General features: G+C 52.4%; 2 protein-coding genes across 2 annotated transcripts; both read right to left on the bottom strand.

Annotated features, from left to right (window-relative positions):
* Window positions 1-1,465: 1,465 nt before the first annotated feature.
* HOXC12 (homeobox C12) lies at window positions 1,466-3,060 on the bottom strand. Its single transcript, XM_027543649.1, has 2 exons — window positions 2,454-3,060; window positions 1,466-1,707 (listed from the first exon to the last, which is right to left on the bottom strand). The coding sequence occupies exons 1-2, from the start codon at window positions 3,058-3,060 to the stop codon at window positions 1,469-1,471; spliced, it is 846 nt and encodes a 281-aa protein (XP_027399450.1). The 3' UTR covers window positions 1,466-1,468.
* Window positions 3,061-11,196: 8,136 nt separating this feature from the next.
* HOXC13 (homeobox C13) lies at window positions 11,197-18,952 on the bottom strand. The gene is made up of 2 exons (XM_027543648.1): window positions 18,170-18,952; window positions 11,197-12,767 (listed from the first exon to the last, which is right to left on the bottom strand). Exons 1-2 carry the CDS (start codon window positions 18,903-18,905, stop codon window positions 12,511-12,513), a joined length of 993 nt encoding a protein of 330 aa, XP_027399449.1. The 5' UTR covers window positions 18,906-18,952; the 3' UTR covers window positions 11,197-12,510.
* Between the last annotated feature and the right edge of the window lie 6,345 nt (window positions 18,953-25,297).

Genomic DNA, 25,297 nt, shown 5'->3' with positions numbered 1-25,297 from the left:
GGCAGGCCAACTCCCTCACTGCTTCTCTTTCTGAAGCCAGCCTGGCATCTACCCAGATGGGGGTGGGCCGCGGCGGAAGGGGGCTATGAATAAAAGGCTCTGGGCGGGTGAAGCCACTCTCTGGCCTACAGTGGGTTTTGGGGATGTGCCCTTCCCTCTCCTCTGGTCCTCCTAATCCACGGCTTCTTGGCCTGGGGGCGGAGGCACCGGATTTTCAGACAAAAGGTGGACATTGGGGAGCCGGTGGAGTGAGGGGTGGGCAAGAGAGAAAGGAGTTGGGTGGGGGGCTGCAGCGCCCACCTCCTTCATTGTCACCAGCCTGGGAAACCCGGGCTGAGCGGGGGCCCTCTGCGGCCGGTAGCCCCTTTTAGGGGCGGATTCTCCTCCCGCCTCGTAAATTATCCTGGTCCAGCCTCTGGCTGGCCGTGACCATGAACGCCAGCGGGAAGAGAGGATCTGCTGCGGCTGCCAGAAACTCTCTGGGCCAATCAGTGCTGCGCTTCGCAGCTCCTTCTTTTACAGACTCCCGGGTTTCCCAAAGAGCCAGGTGGGGGTCCCTGGGGTGGCTACTGAACCTGAGACTGCGTCTGCTCAGCTCTCAGTTCCCCTCTTGCAGCTTCTGGTCCGCAGCTGCCTGGACGGCAGGGAGAGTGGATGGCAGCACACCTGTCAGCGAATGGGCGCAGGGGCCTCGGTGCAGGGGGCTGAGGACCAGGAGCACGGTTGGTGCGTTCGGGTAGCCTGCTCTAAAGGGGACCTAAGGCTGATGATCACCCCATCCAACAGCCGGCTCAACAAAATGCTCATGCCTTCTCATGCCTTTGCCTGCTTGGCGTCCAGGCCTGGAGGACCCAGGCCCCAGCAGACTTGGGCACTGCTGACCATTCTGTTCTCTCAAACCACACTTCCTCCTATGTTTCCCCACTTCCTCCTGCCCTCCCAGAGCCACCCTGACCCTATCCCCAATCTCTGCTGATACTCCACTCTCGCTCCCTCCTCTTGGCCAGTCCTAACCCAACAACTGCAAGCTCTGAGAGCACTGGTCCCACTGTCCCCACCCTGGCCTACTCCTGCAGGCAAACTGACCAAAGACCATGGAAGGAAAATGATGGGAGGGGGTGTCTTAGTCACCTTGCCTCCAGATCCTCAGCCGGAGGCCCAAAGCCCCAGTCCCCGGGGTCAAACTAGCCCCTCCCCAGGGCCTCAGCCTTCCCTTCCCCTACCCCCTACCTGCAGCTGTGGGCTTCTTCTCTCCCTGGCTGGGTTCTTCCCTTGTCTCTGGGACTTGGCAGGGTCTGCTGGGGGTGTGTGGGAGGGAACCACGAACAAAAGAGATAAGAGGATGTCCAGGGAGGACCTGCAAGAGACGCCTGGCGTTCTAAGCGGGGACTGTGTCCCAGGCAGCACCCCCTGTTGCTGTCCGCCAGAGACAGGCTCAGTCTGGGGCTGGCACCCGTGTCTTGGCCCCCTAAAAGAAGGAGAGAGCTTGCTCCCTCAACAGAAGTCTTTTCTTTTTCATTCTGCGGTTCTGAAACCAGATCTTGACCTGCTGGTCACTAAGATTCAAGCGGTCTGAGAGTTCCCTCCGGCGCTGCCGTGTGATGAACTCGTTCACCAGAAACTCGCCCTCCAGCTCCGCCAGCTGCAACTTTGAATAGGGCTTGCGCTTCTTCCGTGAGCGGCTGTGGATCGGGTACCAGGGCGCTCCTGGGTGGAGACGAACCAGCAGGGTTGACCAGAGGACCAAGAGATGACAAGCCCCGTACCCTCGGTCCTTCCCAAGCCCCTTTCACCTTGGCCTAACAACCCACGCCAGGCTCTTCCTCTCCTGTTTTGCAAAGATTCCCATCCCCATCAAGTCCTCAGCCTTCATCAATCTCTTCTTCACCTTTCACTCTTTTCTCCTGGCCTCCCCAACCCTACTTCTCAGTGCCGCATCCCAGAACCTTCTAGATTCTTATCCTCTCACTTCTCCTCAAACCTCTTTTTCTCCAGGATATCTTGGCCCCTTCCTCTCACATCCTCCAGAATGGAGTCCCTGATCAGTTAGAACAGACATGAGCTAGTGACAAGAGTAAACCATATCCACTGGCCTTTCTTTAAAAAAAAAAAAAAAAGTAGGGAATGGGGCCCTGTGGGAAGGTGGAAAGAGAGACCCTGGGCAGGCAGGGATCATGCTCTGGGTCCCCAGCCCCCAGGCCTGGAAAAGTCTGTCAGAATCCCCGGTCTCCGGAGCTCCCTGCCCCCTCGGCTGCAAGCCAAGCAAAAAGGGAATCTCTCTAGTTCTTTTATGGGGATATTTACATGTTTATAGGCCTCCCCCTCAACTCTTTTTTTTTTTTTTAAAGAAGCGCTTCCTCACCACACAGTCTGTCACCCTAGGCGGCCCTAGCTCAGTCCAACACTGCCCGCCCGAGTGAGACGTCCCGTCCGGAGTGGGCCGAGGTCCTTACCGCTGGCCGCGAGCCCGCCGCCGGGGTTTAAAGGCGATACCAAGCTTCCGGGGTCGCCCGCGCCGGCGCCCTTGTTGCCCTCATTGAGCAGGGACGAACTGGAGTCGGATTCCAGCGACTGGCACGAGGGCGGGTCGTGCGGGGGTCCCGCGCCGCCGTCGCCACCGCCGCCGCCTGCCGCGTAGTCGTACTTGAAACCGAGCGCTGGCGGCCCCGACGGCTCCAGCGGCAGCAGCGCTGCCCCGGGCCCGACTCCTGGGCCGGGATCGCGCCCGCGCTCCTCACGCTTCAGGCCCCCGCCGCCCTCGGCGCACGGCTCGCGGTAGTAACCCTTGCTGTCCTCCACGCGCGCCAGCTCGCACGTGCGGCCAAAAGGAGGGTTGAGAGACACCGGGCTGCCGAGGTAGGGCTGCGGGTAGCCATTGCACGGCTCCGCCGACGGCCAGGGCAGCGAGCACACGTTGTCGCGGCGCGGGTAGGACAGCGAAGGCAGCCCGGGCAGCTGCGCCCCGGACGCGCGGAAGTTGGGAAAGTAGAAGGTGTCTCCCGTGTGGATGTTCACCAGCGGCCCCACAAACCCGGGATTCAGGAGATTATGCTCGCCCATTTCCGCGGGGCCCGACAGGCAGCTTCTACTTTATTGCTATCTGACATTAAACATAGTTAAACCTGCACCGGCCACCCATTGGCCGTCCGGCTCACGTGGGCGCCGCCGCCAGGGGGATGGGTGGGGACAGAGAATCCCCCCACCCTGCACCAACTCCAACTTCCCCCTTCCCCAGTAGAGGGGAGTGAGAGTGAACGAATCGCGGGGTCAGATTTATTCGCTGGTTTCTGGTTTTTAAAAAAATCATATAAAACCTAACGCAGAGATCGAGGTAATCGCCCGACACGGGGCAAGAGGAAAAGAGCCACACCAAAAATACCCTCACATACACGCTTCTGCACCCTGAACAAGACACCTCCCCCCTCCATGTATTATCTTCTGGCCAGCAGCTGGCCAGAGCACAGCCCGTCCCTCTTTAATTAGCTCCTTTATTAACTAAAACCGTTGGAATTTACAATATATCCCCAATAAATTACTATTAGATATTGTGTCATATAAAGTTTACTGGCTGTTTAAGGAGACGGATGAGCCCTTTGGCTCGGGGTTTATTTACAGTAGAGGCGAAGTGGGGGTAAAGACAGGTTTCCCTGCAGCTGTCTCTTCCAGCCCTGTCGCTGCCAGCTTCTTTTCCCCGGCTCTTACTCCTCAGGAATTTGGGGAGACACGTGGGGTCCTCTCCCCCAGGAGGCGCTCAGGGAGGATTACTAATGCCAGGTCTTCCCCACTCTCCACCTGGGAGCCACCCAGCCCCACATCTTCATTCACTGTTAGAGGAAGAATAACAGAAGAGAGATGGAGGAAGTGGAATAAGGACGCTCCCAGCTCAATGAGGACTTCCCCATCTGCTCTTGAAAACCCGGGGGGCTGAACTACTCTGCCCCATGACTTCTGTGGGTCAGAGGGGCTTCTGGGGGGGGGGGTGCTGTCCTCTTGGAGTCTTTGCAGCAAGAGACTCTGGGCTCCCAGCAGGGCTTGGCTGGCCGGAGAGGCCCCTGATTCCCACTGTGGAGGAAACACTCACACCCCAGAACGAGCCCAGCCTACTGCTGGGACCACAGATAACAATGCCCAGTCCAGTAGGTGTGCTGGGAGTGAGGGAAGGAACACCAGAGAATTATCTTCTTGGGATTTAAAATTATATGTATGGTGCTAACCCCAACAGCTCTTTTTGCAGAAGGCTGAGAACCTAATGCAGACCATTGGCAAAATTAATGGACATCTGGAAGCTACGATCTAACTTCAACCAAGTCCAAAAACACACAGTCAAGCAGATTAAAATGAAAAGGGAAACAAACCTTCCCTTCGAAACAAGGTGTATTCTACTGGGGTCTAGTAGACAGAATACTCGGATTTCTATGCTATTATTTTGGGTTCTTTTGAGCCAAAGCTCAAAGCACCGCTTTAAGTAATACCAGGTGGGATCAATAGTCCGGCAAAAGTCTAAATATGAGAATACACCAGATTTAGAGAAAACTATAGAGAGATGACAGAATATGGGAGAAAGAAACCCACGTGGGTGAAAATTAAATATCTGAAAATGAGCAGAAGCCACAAAAGCAGACCTAAGCAGAAGATTCTCATCTCCCTCTTTTTCTCTCTTCTGCAGGACAGGGCAGAGAGAATGCAGATTCTTTGAATTCCAGAGCTTCTCGAGCAATTTCATATCCCAAACCATAGCTGCTCACTCCGACAGAAATGTGTCCGCGCGGGCGTCTCCCTGCCCGGCACAGCTCACAGCTCTTAGCTCGGTACCCTCCGCTCTCACCCCGCTTCCTTTTCCCCGCCCTGGCCAGCTGGGCGGCCTGGCCAGGTCCCTTCTGCCCCCAGGAGCCCACCCCACGCTGGGCCCACTTGCCGGAACCGAGGTCAAGCGGTGGGATGTCAGCCCCGCGCAGTCACCTCCAGTCAGAACCGCGACAGTCGGGGAAGCAAGGAGCGAGCAGAATTGAACTGGCCTTTTTGTGCCTAGTTGATTAAGGGGCTGTGCGACTGCACAGAGGAGCATCCCTCAGCTGCGAATTCCACATCACAGCATCTCCAATATCTTATTTATGCCCTCTTTTTCAAGATGCATTAATAAGCGTTACTGAATATTTAATTAAATTTATTTGCGGGTTATTTTGAGTCATAAAGATAAACAGGGTGTGATTTTAATATTGTTGCTGTTTTCAATTAGAACATAGCGCCGGCGGCGAGGTATCCAGGCCTCCAGGCCTCGCGCTCAGCCGCTATTGTTGGTGTGGGGGACGCCGATCTGAGCTTTGCGGGGATAATCACTAGTCCTTGATGGGGTGGAGGCTTCTCCCCATTCTCTTTTCCCTTCCCAGATGACTCCAGTCTCCTAGAAGGGGGGGGGGGGGTGCAAGGAGAAAGGTCTTAGTCTCTCCCCACCCCTCCCTAGCTCGAAAATCTCAAGCCCGGAGCTCTGCTCGCTGTCCTCCGGGCCAGGCCTCTGAGCACGCAGAGCAGCGGCCACAGGGCGGCAGATGAAACGCCGCGGAAATGAGGATGGAGTGAGGACTTCCTTCTTCCAGACATGCAGTTTCTCCCAGTCCGATTTGGTCCCATCAAAAAAAAAAAAAGCCACTATTTCCCCCAGGTTTCGGACCCTGGACTTGCACACACACAAACCCCCTTCCTTGCGTGCAGCCGACTCTGTTTCCTCTAGGCAAGAGCTGCCGGGGACCATCAGCAAAATTCACATCCCCGGTACCCTACTCCTCGAGGATTACTAGGGTTATTACAGGGTTGTTAGGACCCCGGCAAAGACCCAGGCAATCTAGGCGCCCAGCCTCCTCGTGGAAGCCTCGGATCTGTACGCCTTTACGGCTCCCCGCCGCACACGCAGCTCAGACGCCCATTCCTTAACCCCGCTCGAATTAAAAGGCTGCAGAGACAGCTTCCAGCCTGGGTCCCCGGGGCCGGCGGGAGGTTCGGGTCGAAGCTAAATCCAGCCTCGGGGAAAGCTGCTCGCCAGGAGCCGACCCGGACTTGGTGAGAATAATTCGTAGGACAGCCCGAGGCGCTGGACAGCCGCTTCCAGCCGGGTTTAATCCGCCGGCACTTGCCAGCCTACAAGAAAAGCTATAATGGCAAGAGCCAGGCTCCGGACGCGCGGAGCGATCTGTGCGCCCACTCTAACACACCTTCATAAAATCACAAGAAGAGGTGGGCTGCCTGTTGGCCGCTGGACCACAGGCTCCTGCTGCAGCTATCCTGGCTCAACCATCCACCCCCCCCCCCTTCATTAACTCAGGGGTTAATTAAAACTGAAGACCAGAATGTGGTCCAAGCACTTCCTTGAAGACCCCCGGCAGCCCTTGTGCTTCTTCGTATTCACCAGCGGGATGCCCCGCGGCCTCTCCCCACCTGGCTCTATCTAAGCCTCGGCATCTTCGCCGATTCTGCGCGGTTCCTCGAGTCCCCGCCACCGCCGAGCAGGGCGAAAGGAGTTATTACAAAATCTCTGCCAGATCTGGTGGCAGAGGCAGAGCGGCTGCGAGTGGCTTAGGCCACCGCGGAGTGACTGTGAGCTGCCTGCCATGGTCCGGCTCCCCTGCCAACCCGAGGTCGGAATTATTCCGTGCGGTGCTGCCTTCTCCCCAGTCAGTCGAGAGGCCAAGGCGGCCCAGTTCAAGGTCACTGCCTAGTTTGCACAAAGCGGTTCTGCTGCGTATGCAAATAAGGCAGGGCCTTGGGTCCCGAAGGGAGGTGAGCAGGAGCTGGGCTGGCCCAGAGAGGGGAAATGAGAAGCGGCGGGTGGGGAAGGTCTGCACCCCAGCCCGACCTCTTAGCTCTCTCTAGGTCGTCCTTTTGGGGCATCTTGGGCTTGGGACAAGATATTGTCGGGTTCAGACAAGATTGATGGGTGGTGGTAGTGGGCTCAGACTCCTCTTTCTTCTGCTTCGCCAGCTTAGCCAGGGGTCAGAGCCCCCTGTCTCCCAGGCCCCCTTATGCGACTCAAGAAGATTGGAAGGTCCCTCCCCCTGTGCTGTCTTCCAGGGCTCTGCAGTCTGGAGGAGCAGGGGGTGAGAGGAAACTTGGATGAGGGGGCCCAGTCAGGTTTTCAGGCTCACACAAACGGTCCGGGGTCAGCAGCGCCCTTACCTCCTCCAAGTCTTCTGTAGCTCCCTTGAGCCCCCTCCCACCACAAGATCCCAGCCCGATTGCCACTCAGGAAATGGGGAAGGGATGGGGAGGGGTCCCAGGCGGGAACATCTGGGAGACCATCTCTCCACTCCTCACCTGAACCTTCTTCCCTCATTTTCACTGTCTTTTCTGCGCGGGAATAGTTAACTAGTTTCGCGGCTCTGACATTTTCTCCCTCCGCCAGCAGAGGATCTCCTCCACCTAGTGAATTACTGAGTGTCAGGAAAGGTGTGGGGACCAAGTTAGAAAAAAAAAAAAAAAAAGCACCCTCTCCTCAACACCACACCTACAAGCCGCCGGCAACGTAAGCGGAGCCCAGGGCCAGGGTCTCCGTGGACCTCGAAGTTCAGCATGGGGTGAGGACTACCTAGAGTGCCCTCTGTCACACAACCAGCCGCTCCCTCTGACCATGGCCTCTGGCCAGTCCTGCTCAGGGGAAGGGCTGAGATCTGCTTGGGCTCTGCTCTGCCCAGCTACCCAACTGCTTCCCAAACCAAGCCTCCAGTTCCGGGCGGGGGAGGAGATGGTCTTGGGCACAGGCGGATTGCGTGCGGGCAACCGGCCTGATAGGCCAGAGGGGGTAGGAGGATGCGCTGCTAACCCCGAGGCTGGCTGGGCTGGAAGAACGGGAACGGGGGCCCACTTACCTTTGGAGACTGAAGAGGTTCAGAAGGGTGCGGGGCAGGGGATCTCAGCCTCCAGGAACCCTCTGGATCCACCCCCCCCCCTCCCCAAGGCGGCCCGCAAGCCCCGCCGAGGTATCTGAGGAGGGCGGGGCGGAGGAGGCGGAGGCTTCGGCCAGCGGTAGGCGCGCGGGAGCCGAGTTGCAGAGCATCTCTGGAGAGGCCGCCTTTTATGGGCGTTATTAGCGCCCCTGTCTAGACTGCAGACGACACCTCTGTGTGTAAACAGAGGCGGCGGCCTCTGGCGGGAAGGGGGATGGCGCGTCGAGGGGGCGAGTGGCCCTCTCCTTCTCTGGCCACGGGAAGATCAAGGCCTTTTCCACCCTCCCCCTCTTTCCAGTGCTTCCTGCGATGTCAAGGTCAGAAAGACCTAGTCACGGTCAAGGCTAAAAGAGGAAGAGCCTGGTTGGTTGCGAAAAGGCTATGGCCCCCTCCTCCTCCTCCCAGAAGCTCCTGGCTCCCCGGGGCCCCTCCATCTTCCACCAGCGCAGGTCTGGATACACATCTGCCTGATCCAGGGCTTGGAGTTTTTTGAGGACCGGGCTTCCGACACCATCCAAGTCAGACTCAAGTAGATCTTGGTGTGTGGGGTCTCTTCAGAACAGAACAGAGGGGGCTGCTACAGGGTCCCCAGCTTCAATCCTTGGAGAGATGGAGAGTGTCCCAGGGGCTGCCTCCACCTACACCCACACAGCCCTGCCGACAAGCCGCCTGTGGAAAAGCGTCTGGTCTGGAGACAGCCATGGAGGAGTCTCCCAAGAACTGCTGGCCTTGCATCCTCAGGTGGGTTCCTGGCTGTGAGACTAACTACTGGCCAAAAGGCCACTTGTGCTGGCCCTAGATCTGAAGACTAAGAGATGGGTGGAGAAGGGGTTTTCTCCCCCAAATAAGGAAAAGCTCTAAATGAGTCCTCCCTGGCAGCCTGGTAGAGTGATGTCCAGAACGAGAGTCCTGTGAAGCTCTGGCTCTCCCAGGTCCCCCAGCCTTGGCCACAGAGTCATAGGGAGCAGGCGATGCCACTGGGTTATAAGAAAGATAGCAGGAACCTCAGTCCCAGAGAAGAGGACACTGCAATGCTCACAGTCCTTCGGACCTTTTCTATCCCCTTACACCTTCATATTTATTGCATCCTCACTCTCACACAGACTCTAGCAGACTGGCCTTGGAAAGAAAAGCTTTTATAAATTTGAATGAAGAAAACACACACTCTACACCTTGAGATGAGTGCTGGCCGACAGCATTGTTACACATGTACACACAGAGGCAGTAAAAGCTGGGGAAATTCTGCACTAATCAGAGGCTCCATACACACACACACACAAAGATGCACACAGGCACACACACACAGGCATGTGCACACACACACACACACACACACACCCTTTCATAGGAATGTCTCACAGAGTTCCGCAGTGAGAATGCCAACTCTTGGAGGAAGGGCAGGTAAGGAACCAACACAATCAGGGAATGAATCATACTTTTTTTCCAACTCTGGGGAATGTGTGTCTCCCCGGAATACACACTCACACAATACCTGTCTCACACAGGAGTTTCCATTCTCAGACCTGCTTACTTTTATGGGACAGGCATCCCCAAAACTGCTCCAGGCATAGTTAATCCAGTGAATGGGTGGCATCTTAAACACCCTGGCACACTGGGGCTCACTGGGACTCAGAAGTAGCACAGTGCCTGCCCAGGTCACTGGTGTCCCAGCCTACACCAGCTTTCCCTGTCTTTTCCATCGCCCCCTTCTGGGGCCTTACAGCGGGTCCCTCCGTGTGGGAAGGCTCGCTCATGTGACTTCATGTGGGTTTTTGTGCAGAAGTGGAAGGAAGCCTCGGAGAACTTTAGAATTCTCTTTCCCTACTGAGCCTCCAAGTTTCCACTGTGTCTTACAGCTGTGTCATGGGACTACCCAGTGTACCTTAAAGAGGTCAAGAGGGGTGTGGGTCCATTAAGGAAGCCCTGAGGTCTCTTGTCTACTCACTTCCTTTTTCTGATGAAACACACACATTTAGTGTTCAATTCTTTACATCTCAGGGAAGTCTGAGGGGTTTTGGAGAGAGGTTAAGAGTGGTGAGTGGGGAGAGAAAGGGGAGATGGAATTAAGAATGAACATTATTCCTGGGAGATTCATCTATTTGCAACTCCTAAATCTGTACTGCTCAGCCTGGGATTCTTTGGTTAGTTAATCCAGGGTTGAGATGGAGAGAACAGGATCGGCAGCCACATCAGTAGCAGAGGCTCCACAGAGGGTGAATTCTTCAGTCTGTCTTAGTCTCTCAGATTCAGTGTGTGTGCTGTGTGTGCATGTGTGTGTATCACACCCCCCACCAAACATTTATTTAAATAAACTTGAAGACCTTCAGCCATCAGGCAAAGAGAAATTGGAGCACTCTGAATTCCAATCCAATGCCTCCAGTCTTTCTGTATCTCAGGAGAGGAATAATATCATATATAAATAAAAGTTGTTGCAGTAAAGATTTAATCAGAGATAACATTGTTTTAGGCTATATTGCTTTTTAAAAATCTCTTAATCTGACAACTTAATGCTCTCATTACCTCAGCCAGATAGGAAGATGGGCGCAGATGGACACGACAGTGAAAACAAATTAGTGGCAGAGTCTACACAGCTACTGATTGCCTGGAAGACTGAGGTTCCCAAGAAAGCTAAGCTGGAGAATAGAAGCAGAATAGAGAATAGAAACTTGGGGACCACAGCATCCTTGGGTCCTGACCTCTTGCACAGGTCGGTGGGGAAGAAAAGACAGCAGCTTGGGAATGCTGAGCTTGCATGCCGCCCCCCACCAGGATTGGCTAAGGGGACCACTTCCTATTTCCAGCTCTGAACTGTTGGCAAGGATTTGGGACCCTCTGGGGCACAATGGCCTCCAGAACCTAAGATTAGAGCCCAATTGCTGCCACCACCACCGGAGCATCCAGCTTCCAGATGGGATGGCCATTTTCTCAGCCCCAGGATCCAGATCTGAGCCCTACTAACTGAAGTGAACTCACTTACTTGCTGCCAGGCCTTTTTAGTCACTGATCACATCCTTCTCTCTGAAACCTTCTCACTTGTTTGGGGCATCAGGATGGTAAAGAGTTTTATCCTGTCTAGACACTATCAACAATTTGAATGACTAACTTAAAAAACTCAAGTAAAGCGAAATATGAGTTTGGGATGTACCTAGCCCAGTGTGATGTCAGTACTCTTGCCCTGGCCAACCCTGGCTGTGTCAGGGCAACAGAGCCTCCCCCATACAGCCAGTGGATAGGAGTTTCAGAAATAATCCAAGCAATAAAATTAAGGCAAAAAAAAGATTTTATTTTAAAAACAGGTTTGTGGGTTCTTTTTTCTTTTTGCATTCAGTACATTGTCATTTAGACACCACAATACTATATACAGATACACAACTTTAAAAAAAAAAACAAAACCTTTTTCTGATGAACATTTCAAAAGAACACTGTTTTGTAATGTGCCAGTGGGAAAGGAGAAGGCGAGCCCCAACACCTCCCCAGCACCGAGCTGGCTTTTGAGGAGGGAAATGTCAGTCGGGTCTAATTAGCTGGCTACTTGCGATTATTTTGGCCTCCTGGAAGAAAACGGCTCTCCTCTGGACAATGAGTAAAAGTCAAAGTGTGAGGCCTTCTCAGCTATTGCCTTGATGGAGAAGTGACTGGAGAGGGAATCTGCTGGGGCACCCACTCTCCATCCTCTTGGAAGAGAAGTCTGTCCTTTCCTTATGAGAAAAGTTCTGCCCCTGTGCCTGCCCTAATCTCAGCCTCACCATAGAGAGACAGAGAGATAGAGAAGACATATTTAGCAGCGTGGTGGGAGTTTCTGTCTTCCCTGGATTTTCAGATGGGACTCAGAAGCAGAACAGAGGAGGCTGTGGGGGCACTGGTGGCTCCAGAGAAACTCACTTCCTTGCCTGAAGTAGGAGAGGGGATAGGTGGTCCTTGGCCAATTCCAGCTTTTGTTGAAACAGATAAGAAAAAAGAAAACCTAAGTGCTGTCTGTACTCCAATCACGATGCCAGATCCCTAATACTTATCGTTAATATTAATGAGACTTTTAAAATATGCACAGAAAATCTTAACGGGGATATCTTGCCTAACTAAGGAGTGCCAAGTGGTTGGGAGCAGGAAGAGGGACTGAAAGTAGGAGCTCAGCAGGTCCTGCACCCCGGTGGCACCCTCAGTGGGGATGCCTGTCTACCTGCCGGGGCAAAGGATGAGGCAAGAACGGGATCATTCAGGGTTCTCCAACTTTGCTTTGGCTGGAATGATCTTCGCTGCCACTCTGCTTTCTGGCAAGGGGAGAGGGGTGAAGGCCAGAGGGAGTGGAGGCCAGCTGCCCTTCTCCCACAGTCCACTCAGACCCACCTCCAAAGCTGTTGAGGCCACGTAGGTCCCATCTGCATAGGGGTGGGGGTTGAGAATGGGGTGGGGAGTAGAGGGCAGCAAAGCCAACCATCTAATATTTTCTGCCTCCCTGCATTCCTCTTTCTGGTTAACGTTAAATATTGGTCTGCACCCGGGAGAAGGGTCCTTCTGGTGAGTTCGGATATGGTACAAATTGGCGACATAAATAGACGGGGCAGGGGCCGGTGGGCAGTCAGGTAGAGTGAAGGTGAGGCGTTTTCGATTTGCTGACCACCTTCTTCTCTTTGACCCGACGGTTCTGGAACCAGATGGTGACCTGGCGCTCCGAGAGGTTTGTGGTAGCTGAGATGCGCCGGCGCTTCTCTTTGGTGATGAACTTGCTGGCTGCGTACTCCTTCTCTAGCTCCTTCAGCTGCACCTTGGTGTAGGGCACTCGTTTCTTGCGCCCGCGCCTGTAGCTGTTCACCTCGGGCTGTAGGGGGACCACGTCTGGGGGGAGAAAGAAGGCAGGCAGCAGGAAGTGAGTCACGCGGCTGGACCTGGCAAACGGCTGTAGAGGCGCAAGGCATAGGGACTCACAGGGGGCGGGCGGATTGTCCCCAAATCCTTTGCACCTCTGCTATTACCAAGGCCACGGCTGAAGTGACGACACTGGGGTAACGCCTCTGGCTCGAACTTTAAAGGAGGGGGTGCCAAAAGCTCAGAAATCAAGATAAATAACCTTTTATATATTATACCTATATGATTATCAAAAATTTCATGATAAACAAAAAGTCGAAATTTTAAATGAATGCAGGACCAGTACTACTGATTTTTCTTTTTGCTTCAGCCTCCAATCTGGTTCTGCACAGCATTCCTTATTAGAATCCTTGTCCCCGTAGAGGAGTCCCTCCAAATTCCATCCTGGTCTGCTAGCCTGCAGGATTGCAAGTATTCAGGAAAATTCCTCTTTCCTAGCAGTTAGATCACTTGGGAATCGGTCAGTTATACTCTGCCCAATTACTAGAGGAAGGTGTCCTTTTGTACGCTTGAGGGAGACTGTCTCAGTCGGCATAGACTATCAGGTGGGGCCTCTTGCCTTTGGTCACTGGCTCTGTGCTGGGAATCTGAGGCCAGCACCAACAGCTAGAGAGAAAAGTGTCCAGGTGAAGCCAGACTGCCTGGGAGTCAATCTCTTAAGGAATCCAATACTGTAAGCCACTTAGTAACATCCCAGGTGAGAATGTAAGAAATCAGGTCCCGAGAAGTAGAGAGTCCACACCCCAGGGTGTGCCGGCCAGAGGAGACACACCAAGAGAGCCCCTCTTGGGTTAAGACCAGCGGTTCACATTAATTTTCTACAAAAAGAAATCAGTGCCCTTCCCCTGCCTTCCCTCAAATGTCCATTCACCAAGACAGAGCAATTCTGATCTGGTTCCCCATCCTCATCTTTCCACCAAGGCTGAAGGAAACTCTCCAACCCATGCAGGAACCCTAAACTCTAAATACCTTGCCATACCACTGCTAGTTCAATTTCTTTCTGCTCTATGAGAATGTCACAGGAACTAAAGGCTAATGTGCGTCACTTACGGCCCCTCTTCCACTCCAACCTCACCCCTGTCAACAGAAAGGTCCTTGCAACACTTTCAAGGAAAGTAAGGAACTAGGGAGATGATCTGAATAACTCACCCCTCAACTTTAAAAACTGTAACTGGCTGACTTCTTCCTGCAGGATCTAATGAGTAGGTCTGAATAAGGTTTCCTCTTCATTCTTACTGCCCCTTGGAAGTGTAGACACAGTCCAGAATAAGGGCACAAAGCTCTTTCTGAAATGCCTGTTCTCACCTCCCCTTCATGAATCACTTTCCTTATCCCCTTTCTCATTGGGTCTGCTCTCTTTCAGAGATCTTTGTCTACACAGGACAGGAAAGAAGAGGTCACCGTCACAGGCAGGGGGAAATAAAGTACATGGAAAGAATATGGGAGAGAGGGGATTCCAATGGCCTGGTCTGGCTGTCTCCAGGATGACAATTTCTATGGGAAATTGTTGGACTTGTCATTTTTCTCTGCCTATGTAGGAACAGGCTAAATTTTTAAAAAAATCTGAAAAACAAAACAACTTCACTTTAGCAAAGCAGATCCTTTATGTTAAAAAGGATTTTTTTTTTTTGCACAAGATAATTAAAAAAAAATCTCTCCGTTCTCAAATATGTTTTGCTCTTACAAATGTAACTATGATTTGAGAAATCGATGAATCTGGAACAAGAGTAAAACACAGAAGGTAAGTAGTGATAATATGAGATTATTTTTTAATCCTTGGAACATCTTTTTAAGGCTTATTTTATTAAACCCATTTTACAAGATAAGGAATCTGAGCCTCAGAACAGGTTAAAAAAACTCAAGTGGCAGAGCCGGGTTTTAAAACCAGATTTTTGGGCTCAACATAATGACACAGTAAGTTCTAAAATGGAAATAGACCACCTGGTACAATTTAGCTTTAAAATACCTCCTTTTCCCTGGAGAACAAATGGGATAGAAGTGGGTTTGTGTTCCTGACTTAACCAGATAATTGTCCCTGATTTGTCAAACATCATTTTCTGAGAAAACTCACAGTTATCTACCTGATTTGGGCTCTCCTAAACCCCAACTATAAATTTCCCATGAGGTTTAATCAACAAACCCTAAAAGAATCAGTTTTTGAAAAGCATATAACTGGTCTAAATTGGCTATTTTTTTCTACAGTATGCCAAGGGTTGATCTGGCCAAGCTTTCCCTGGATCAGACCAAACTGCCAGTTATTTTGGGCAGCTGGGGAAATACCTTCAGCCTTGCCTTCTCAAAGAAGCCCCCTTTCATTGTCTTCTGTCTTGTTCGGAAAGGAAGTGGGATCTACAGATACGGAGACATCTGGAAATTTCAGCCCTGAGTTGTGTCTATGCTACCTAAAGTAAGTAGAGGACTTGGTGATTAATTTTACAATCAACCTTTCCATAGTAGTCTCCCTTCAGAGCATGCGCAGGCATGCAGGCACACACACACGTACACACACCCTACTTCATACCTGGGAACCCAACGGACACTTTTGAGGAGCAAATAAAAAATTAGATCGATGCTTAGCCATAGCTCTCTCTTGGGGTCCTGTGTACACGTTTCTACCACCCACTAGATCTTGCCCACTCTCTCCCACAACAGGGCTCTGGGCTCCAAAGAGGACCTAGTTCTGCTAGAAATCCTAGCCACTCTTCTCAACCAAAATCCAATGGCTTATCAACAGAGATTTTCAGTATGACCCAAAGAGCCCATTATTTCTTTCTATTATTCTCTTCCCCTCATCCTATTTGTCTCTGTCTCCCTGTCTCCCCACCACACCCACCTCCTCTCTCGGAATCTCTGTCAAAATTAAAAATTGTCTACCCTCACTATAGGAAGGAAAAAAAGAGCGATAAAGCAAGGGTCTATATAATTGGGTGAAGGAAGAAGCCGCAACTCATCTTGGCCCTAATTATCTGGATCTTTCTGAACAATTGCCTTCGTCTTCCACACCAGCCTAGACTGCCACAGATGAGGTTTCTCAGAGCCAGAGGCACTGAAGAGAGACAGTAGTGTTTATGCTGAGATGCTGCCGAACAAACCACAATTGCATAGACAGAGTTATCTGGCAATCTCACTACTTCTAAAAGGGCTCTGTGTGGGTAGAAAGATGGAGGGTGTCTGAAGATAATTTCTTATTCATCTACCTTTTGTGTGTACCTCTGTACTGAGATACACCAGCCAGTTTCTATTTCCACACTGGGAGTGTGTGAGCACATAGCTGTTGAGACATATTTGGTTTTATATCCATTTTCATGCCATAATTTTCAAGTGTGTTAAACCTCAGTTGGGTTGTATGATTTTTTTATGTTAAAGATATTTTTCCCTAGGAGGCTGTGATCAAAAAGTGCTTACTTTTAGCAGGTTTTTTTTTTTTCTTTTCTTTTCTAGGAATCTTTAAGGTGTTTTATTTTGCTCAGATTTATTTCTGAGCTCCTCTCCAGTCTCTCACTCACTCCGCATACAGACACAGCAATGCCAGAGCAGCTCCTTCTCATCCCCTCTTCACACTAAACCAACCGCCCATTGCTCTGCCCACAGTGGGGCTGGTGGGCATCGGCCCCTCTGCCCTTCAGCCCCTTAGCATGGTCTGTTGGCTACCAGCTACCCATGCTCCAGGAATTCCTGCTAAATCCCCACCTCCCAAGGATCTTCCCATCTGGGTGAGATGGGAAATTAAAGGGTCATATCTCCACAACACATTATTGCACACCTACATGTGAGGTGCTTATCTTCTAGAAAGTGTTATTATGTGTTTCATATTATGTAGTTAATAACATAAATCATATATAAAAATATAGTCAATGCAGAGTAGGTAATGCATGATACTGTACACTAAAATTCCATCATCCTTAAATCTTCTGGCAGTCAGAAACTGAGTGTCTAGTGTGGGTCCCACCTTGGTCAGTTGTATTATACTAAGTCATCTCAGAATATTTACAAGAATATTATTTGCTATACTTTGTAACATCATCCAGTATTTTTTTTAACTGTCTGCTCTTTCCCCAATCCCGGATGCAGAGGAATTTCAGGCCCACCCTCAGGAGGTCTTCAGGTCTTCCCAATGAAAATGTCCCTGGGTCCCCACAGAGAGCCATGACGGGGCCCTCTGGGTAGTAGGAGGAAACATATATGGCTGTTCTGGGCCCCCAGGACCCCTGCGAGCATCAGAACGGAGCCAGTCAACCCTCTCCCACTGAGCTCTGCTTATATATAATTAGAGCAGACTCAAGATCTGGATTCGCTGAATCCTGATTTCTCAGCATTGCGCTGAATCCAAAGCTCCTGATGTGATTTTCAGAACCCTGGAACTGGTATTTTCCTCTGGGGAGTGGGGGGTGGGTGTTGCGGGATTCTCTCTTGTTCAGAGATAGTCTCAATTGGAGAGGGAACAGAACACCAGTGAATTCCAATCCCCCACCGAATACATAGCCAGACAATGCCGAGGGGTTCCCAGCCTGGGCCTGGACCTCAGATTCCTCCAAAACAAGCCTTCCCCCGAAACCTCATCCTCATTCCCCTCTTTCTGTGTCTAAGGCATGGGTAACTCTCTCCCCGACGTTTGGCGGAATTGGTAGTGCGCATACACACACAGGATATGAGCCCCACAGACAAGCAAAGAATTTTATATCCCAGGAGAGAGATGCAAACACCCTTTTTCCCCACACGCTCTCCAGAGATTTCAGTTCCCTTGCTCCTTCAACAATCAGGAAATTCGTGGTCAAATTCTTAAATCAAGAAAAAAGAGAAAACTTTTAAAAATTAAAAATCTACATTTCTGTAGACCCTGGCAAATTAGACCCGTATTTTAAAAACAGCAACAGCGACAAAACACCTGTCTAGTGCCTAAATGTTCTTGGAAATTCAGGCCAAGAAAATGCTTGGGGTTCTTATTTTCTCCTCCAATTGACTTGGTGGCTTGAGTGTTTTTGTTCTAATGGTTTTAGATTCCAAGGCACCCAAGGCCCACCCCACCCCCCATTTCAGGCCGGAAGCGCGTTTAGGGGGCCAAGAGCCGCCCGTGAGACTGGAGCCCGGCGGAGGGGGAGGAGGCGAGCTCCCCACTGGAGCGGAGCCGGCGGCCCGGCGCTTGGGCGCCTGTGATTGCTTCACTCTCGGCCGGGCAGCTCCGGGGAACGTGTCGGAGCAGATTTCTTCCCCGGCGCATTCCTCAGCGCAGCTCGCCCGGCCGGCTCCATCTGCAGCCCAGCAAAGCCGGCGCGCCAGGGCCAGACGGCGGGGGTGGCTGGGGCGCGGAGCCCCGGGGCAGACGGGGCTGGGAGGGGTCCCTGGCGGCGGCCGCGGTCGGGACCCTTCCTTACCTGGAAAGGGAGACTTCCAGAGGTGGGCGGACTGCGACTGTTCCTTTGAGCAGTACACCTGACTATCCCAGCCGTTGGAGAGAGCCCAGTGCTGGTAGCCTTCGACGGGGATGAGCGCGTCGTGACGCGGCTCTGGGTGTCCGCTGATCCCAGGCACCACCGACACGTCCAGGTAGCCGGGCATCGCCTGGTAGGAGCTGGCGAAGCTGGGATAGAAGGCGAACTCCTTGGCCCTGGAGGACAGGTCGTCACCGGGAAGGGCGCCCGACGGCTCGGGGTACTTATCGCCCGGGTGATAAGCGCAAGGCTTTTGCTGCAGGTTCACGTTGTGCGACAGGCGGCAGCCGTAGTAGCTGCCACCGAACGGGTAGCCATAGCCCAGGGTGGCGCTGGATGAGGTGGGGGGCGCCGGCGGCGGGGCGCACTGGCGCGCCGCCTCCGGGGCCGGGATGTCCGTGTAGACGGCGCCCTGAGGGGCGCCCAGGGGAGCCGGCGGGCGACCCAGCACGGGGTGCGGAAGCAGGTCTCGGCAGTGGCTGGCGGGGCAGCTGTTGCCCAGCCCGTCCATGCTCGGAGCTTTGCCGGGACTCGCTCCGCTGCAGCCGACCCCCGCTCCGCCCGCGCTGCCGCCTCCCCCGCCGCTGCCGCCGCCGCTGCCGCTCTCCGCCGCGCTGTCCTCATAGACGTACATAAGGCTCTCCGGCCAGCGCGGATGCAGGAGCAGCGAAGTCGTCATGACATGATCTGCTCGAGCTTTTTAAAAACTCCACTTGCCAGAGGCTGCGAGCTAGGGAGACACCTCGCTCCCTTTTCCCCTCCCCCACCCCTCCTCCCTTCCCTCCCCACCCCTCCTCCCTTCCCTCCCCACCCCTCCTCCCTTCCCTCCCCACCCCTCCTCCCTTCCCTCCCCATCCTTCCCCTCCTCCTCCTGGTGTTTCCACCGCCCTCCCCACCTTCCCTCTACGCATGCGGGTACACTTCATTAAGAAATCACCGTCTCCCGCCTGCCTCCCCTAGGCTACCCTCCCGCGCTCACGTGACGCCGGCGGTGCACGTGACCTCCTGGCTGGGTTTCCTGGGGTTCCCACCCTTAGAGGCGGGGCGGGGCGAAAGGGGAGATGTCTCTGCTGATTGGCTCTCGGGGGGGGGGCAAAGAGGAGGGAGCTGGGAGATTTAAAGGGACAGGGTACCGCCCCCTGGCAGGCCCAGGGGAGGGAGATTGAGGAGGGTGAGGCTGAATTTGGCCGACGCAAAGGGGTCTGGAGAGAACAGACAGTTCATGGGCACTTCCTCCTAGGCTGAGGAGGGGTACGGGGAAGACTGATTCCAACCCACAAAGGTTTCTGACTGGATGGGGGCTTGGAGCTAAGGGTGGAGGAGACACCGTATTTTTTTTTCTTAATAAATAAAAAATCTAGAAAGCACGCGGAAGCGCACCGGCAAGGAGTAGGGAGCCCCGGGTCTGGCCTTGCCGAACTACCCGGGAACTCCGGCTGGAACCCGACGCCGACGTCAACAGCAAGACTTTGATGTCGGGACTGGGTTTCCATTTCCGACTTCCATACACTTTCTCCAAAGCTCCAGTTGTCTGACAGGGACCCTCTCTAGTCTGGTTGCCCGCAGGTCTTCCTCCAGCGGAGCAGAAAACTGGGAGAATGTCATAACTCCCAGACACAAACATCATCACACCGAGGGCAGGATGCTCTCAATGAAAAACTGAGATAGAATAAAGGAGAGAAATGGAGGCATTTCAATACACAGTAGAGTTTAAAAGCCTCGGAGTGAGATTTTTCAAAGGAAAGGGGGAGGAGGAGCAGGGATTCGGTCTAGTAAAGCTGAAAAGCCCTGGATGCGAACCAGAGCACGCGCTCTCGGATCCATATACAAAAGGAACGTGGCATGAGGGAGAGTAGGCAGCGCTGCCCCTTTGGAGGAACGTTTCCCAGGCGCTACTCTGGGAGACCCCAGGAGGCCCGACCCCAGCCCCGCGGATCCGTCGCCGCCCTCGGCCATAAGCTGAGGAGCCAGGCAGAGTCTGGATCAACGCAATTCCCAGCTTTGGGATAACCCCAACTTTAGCTCCCAGAGCATTCTTGGGGTCACTCCCTTTTAATGTGAAGTGTTTCAATGCTTTGAAATTACCTAATCTTTCAAGAAAAAATCAACACCAATTTATTAATTTTCTAAAAAAAATTAAAAAGCCACCTTTTTCCCTCCTCCCAATTTCCCGACTTGTCGGACTTCTGTGCTCAGTTTGGATACCCCTTTCCAGAGAGCATTTCGGTGGGATTGAGCCATGTTCCCTTTCAGCACAGGGCCTCCCTGAGGAGAAGCGGTAATAAACAGAGAAAAAAAGAGGGGAGAGGGGCTGTGGCATCTCCATCTTCCCTGTCGCTGCTAAACATTTTCAATGCTGGGTGCTTCTGTCCAGACAGCACACAGGCCGTGCTGAGGCAATAGCATCCGGCTAAGCCTAACCCACTGGATCCCTCCAACTCGAGGAGAGCAAGTGGCCAGGTCTGTACTGAGATCTGGCCCATGGGCCAGCCGCCTCCCTTCTCCCTGTAGGGGCAAGGTGGTGTTTGACGATGGAGAGCGCCCTGGCGTGGGTGAGTTAGGATAAGAGCTGTAATCCTTATCTGTGTGATCTTGATTCGGACAGGCCACCTCAGAATTCCAGAAAGAAGGCTTCGGGCTGGGCTAGCTACAGTAGGAAGAAAAATATATCAGGAATCTTGGAAACGTCAGCAGGCTAGCTTGAGTGCGTTTTGAGGGCAATGATGGTGGAGGGAAGAGAGCCGGGTGGAGGGGAAGGTGGGTCTTGCTGGGAGCCAATTCTTGGCTAAGAAACTGGCTTCTCTTTCTCGGGGCCCCCAAGGTCAAGATAAAAGGAGGAAAGCAAACAGGCCTGGCTAGTCTAGACTGGGTCCTGTGACCTTGGACCCCGAGTCTGCCTGCTGTCTGGCTGGTGGGGTGGGTGGGTGGAGAAGTCTGCCGCTTTCCGAGAGGCAGGTGTTGGGGTGGTGAGAGGCCCTGGTTTCCCCTCCTCTGAAGTGCGGGGTCCGGGTCCCCGCAGAGAACCCCCGGGCGAGGTGGACCAGGCTATGGGGGGCAGCCGGGAGAAACAAAGGGCCTGAAATGGCAACCCCATTCCTAGGACTCACTCCAGGGTACGGGGAATGGTCTAGCCCAACGCGTCTTCCCCGCTCCAGAACCCAAAGACAGACGAGTCCCTCCAGCCTTTGGGAATAAGGGGCAGAATAGCGAAAGGCTCTGGGTACGGGCGGCCCAGCAATAAATAAAATTAATAGTATGTTCTTTTCCAGGTTTATATTAACTATTCCTATTGCAGTGAGATATAGATTTAATTAACCCAGCAAATTTACAATTTACAATTCCATTTATTAGCGGTGCTGTGCGGCCAAAATTTAGCGACTGGTGGAAAGAGAGGGAAAAGTCCCCTTCCTTCAAGGAAGACCGGCCGAAGATGTAGGCCCCCAAGAGACTAGAGAAAGTGGGAAGGCTGCAGCGAAAGTTCAGGACTCAGGGCGTTGAAAGCACTGGAGAAGCGTCCGCAGGCTCTGAACGATCCCTCACTCTTTTTCCCTCGGTTCCCCCAAGACCTTCTGCACCTGAAACTGCCGACTCCAAGAGTGGGGCGCCTCGGGAGTGGGGACCGAGGCTTCGAGGAGAGAGCCTGAGGCAGGAGGCTCAAAGTAAAGCCTTGTTGGTTAACTAACTTTAAGCCTGGGGTCGCTTCTCCCTCCTCACCCGGAAAAAAAAATGTGGATCTCACTGAGACACAAATAAAAGCAAATTAAGCACTCCAGGAGAATATGCACTACTGGAAGCGTAATTACATCTCAGAGGCGATGAAGCGATCCCGCCCTAGAAAGCCAGGCGCTGAAATCCTCAGGCCGGGCGCTCGCTCACCCCCCACCACGCAGCCACACCTCGCTCCGCCCGGGGCTTCGCGGACGGATGATGGAGCTGGACTGCGGTTGACAGGAAGTCAAGAGGAATGAATAGGAATATGACCCTTCGGTCTCTAACTGTGATGTTGGTGTGTGGAGGAAAGGACGGAGCATTTCATCATACTAAAGGAAAATGGAAAACAGATCCTCTAGCCCCGTACAGAAGCCCCGGGCTGCGCGCTCCGCTCTTTTTTTCAAAGGGACATTTGTGATGGGGAGGCCACGGGAGCCACTCTTCGCTCAGCGTCCTCTATGGACTGGGTTCACTGCTAAGTTCAACTCTGAAATTCTTGTTTTCAGAGGCTCCAATATATAAAAGAGATATTCGATGTGCCTTACTGGAAGCGTGTGTGTTTGTGTGTGTGTGCGCGCGCGCGGTGTAGGTGCGTGCACATGCCTGGCCTTGTGGTTCTGGGGTTGTGGGCAGGCTCCATGCACTGTTTCAGCACATGTTCTTGTGGATAAAGCCCAAATGTATGCATGAAGATATCTGGCTCGAATCCTCTCTGTGCAAATAAAGATCTCTGCTGGTCTGTCTCTTTCTCTGGATACACAGTTTATATGCTTATCCTGCTCTCTACTTAGACACCTCCAGGAGAATACCAGGAAAATGAGAAAGCAGATGTCTGTGTCTTTCTCAAGGTGAGGGGTGAAATTCCTGGCCTGCTGTGTTAGAGACCAAATCGGAGGGGTAAGTTAGCAGCATTTGGAGCAGGAGCTCTCAAGCTTGCCGCACACACTGCAGGCTGGGTGTAGCTAGAATACCAGATTAGGGAGAAGGGAATGAGAGAAATGAAGTTTGTGTGCCCCGTATTCAATGCCCAGATCGCTTTCTCTGGAAATCAAGCGTCAGTTGATTTCCCTTAATTTCCCTGCTCCCATACACCCTTTCCTCTATTTCCTCTATATTCTCCAGAAAAAAGAAAGGAAAGGGGGAAGGAAAAAAAAAAAAAGAGCTTGAAGCTCTGAAGCTCCTGCTCCCCCCCCCCTTTTTATGGGAGAAATTCCAGTTTTAAAAAAAGAGGAGGGAGTGGGTTGAGGCTGCAAGAGAACAAAGAGCCTTACCACCATGGGGTCTGGATTCTTGCCCAGACTTGGGGCTTTGGTGGGCGGGCATAGAGTTTGGGGGGCCCTTTCAGGTCCAGGATACAAGCTGCAGGCAGGAGGGAAGAGGAGGTTTGTAGAGGACAGAGGACATGGGACTTGAGCTAACTAGGAAAAAAAGGGATTTGGGGGATGGAGAGGCCACAAACAGGAAGGGGTGGGAGTTGGGGGAGCAGGGGCTATGGGAGAGCCTTCCACACATTCAGCGGTAATTCCCAGTGGGTCACAAAGGGTGATACTGGTAGGGAAGGAAAGAAAAGTGACTGATGCTGTGACTCCCTGGCCCTGCCCATTTCCCTCCTTGACTCCTTTCCCCTCATCTCCCTGGCTCTAGCATGAAGATGCAGATGCCACTCCCAGGCTCCTGGATTCCTTTGGAACCTTCTCCACTTTCTCTCTCCACCCTCACAGCCTGGACTCAGAGGAGATCCACCCAGACCTTTCCTCCAGTCTGAAGCTCACCTCCTGGACAGCAGCTGCCAGCCTGGCATCTTCCACCTTTATTGTTCTCCCTCCTTGGGCCGCTCAATTGAAGGAAGATAGGACCAGGATGGGTCGAAGCATTGCTTTGCTCCTAACTTGCTTTCTGCTCTCAAACCCAAACTTGCTTTCCTCCAGGCCCTATTCACTTCCCTGTCTTAGACCTTAGGGAAACCTACCCTCTTTGTCAATTTAGGGTTGCATTGCTGGCTGAAAGTTTGGGAAGTCACGTTAAACATTCCTCTCTGGTTCTGCAGGGATCCACAGGAAGGTGGGGGATTAGGCTGCCATCTCCAATCTTTTCCTGGATTCTCCTCCAGCCTGCCCTCAATCACAGACCCTGCTTGTTGTGCTCTGTGGTTGAGTGGGGGGGATCAGGTAGCCACTTCCCTGGGGAAGTCTCAGGAAGCCTCCTCCAGTGGGCTCCAGGATTCCTGCCTCAGCCCTCTTTCTTCCACTGCTTCGCATCCTGGCCCTCTCAGCCCTGCCAGGCGCCTCACAGAAACCCTTTCCAACCCTCCTCAACCTCTCCTTCCTCAGCCCCACCCCTTTTCTATCTTCATTCTTCCTATTCCCTTTTTCTTTTTCAGCAGCATCTCTGCCAGTCATTTGCCCTCCCACCACCCCACATGGACAGAAGTTCTGGGAATAAACAGAGTTAAGAAAATTAACAAAGTATCTCTCCCTCTTCTTACGGCCCAGAGTCCCTACCCCTACTCCATCTCTGCAGTGGAAGAGAGCCCCCTGTCCCCCTCCTCTTCCCCCAAACACCTCCTCCTTTTTGGAAACCTTTTAGAAACAGACAAATAAAATCTCTCCTGGTTTTAGGGCCTGTCTGAGAGGGAAGTCCAAGTTCATTTTCAAGTTAGACAAGGGAGCTGAGGGGGGTTGGGGAAGAGGTGGAGTAGTGTTTGCTAGGGGCTGTATTTGAATTCCTTGCAGAGATCTAACAACAGGCTCTTTTGGTCAGAAAACCAACAAACGAACGCTTGAAAAGGTATTTATCACTTTTGATAATTTCTTCCATCTTTTAAAGTTTAAATCTGGGGCTTCTAGAAAGGAGACAGACCATCTCTTCTCTTCTTTTTTTCTTCCCTTCTTTCCCTTCCCCCTCGCCTTTTTGTGTGTTTCTTTAAGATTTCAGATTACTTTAAAAGAAGATAATGGAAAATAACATTTTTCTGAGAAAGGATTGTAGACCTCAATACAGCATTCTTCTGGATCAAAATGGACTGTTTTTCCTGTCCCAAATAAAGAATAAATATAAAAGGCATAGCTGAAGGGCTGAACATTTCTTCTCTAACTAGGTGAAAGTCTGCCCTCAATTCCATCATGAAGCTGACACCTGGAATTTAGTGGCTCCTAAGAGTTAGATAGAGACGGTAAGAGGTTGTATGTATATTTCATTATGAGGAATGGGGGAAATTATACTCTAAATGGATTACAGCCTAGTTCTCCCAATGACCAGATACCCTCAGAAGTAACATCAGAAGATGCATTCTAATCATTCTAATTTGAAAATAATTGAGCTGGACACCAGAAATTAAAGAACTTTCAGAAGATCCCTCAC

Source organism: Bos indicus x Bos taurus, chromosome 5 (assembly GCF_003369695.1).
Source record: "Bos indicus x Bos taurus breed Angus x Brahman F1 hybrid chromosome 5, Bos_hybrid_MaternalHap_v2.0, whole genome shotgun sequence".
Lineage (NCBI taxonomy): Eukaryota > Metazoa > Chordata > Mammalia > Artiodactyla > Bovidae > Bos > Bos indicus x Bos taurus.
This window is presented reverse-complemented; position numbering and strand designations above follow the sequence as displayed.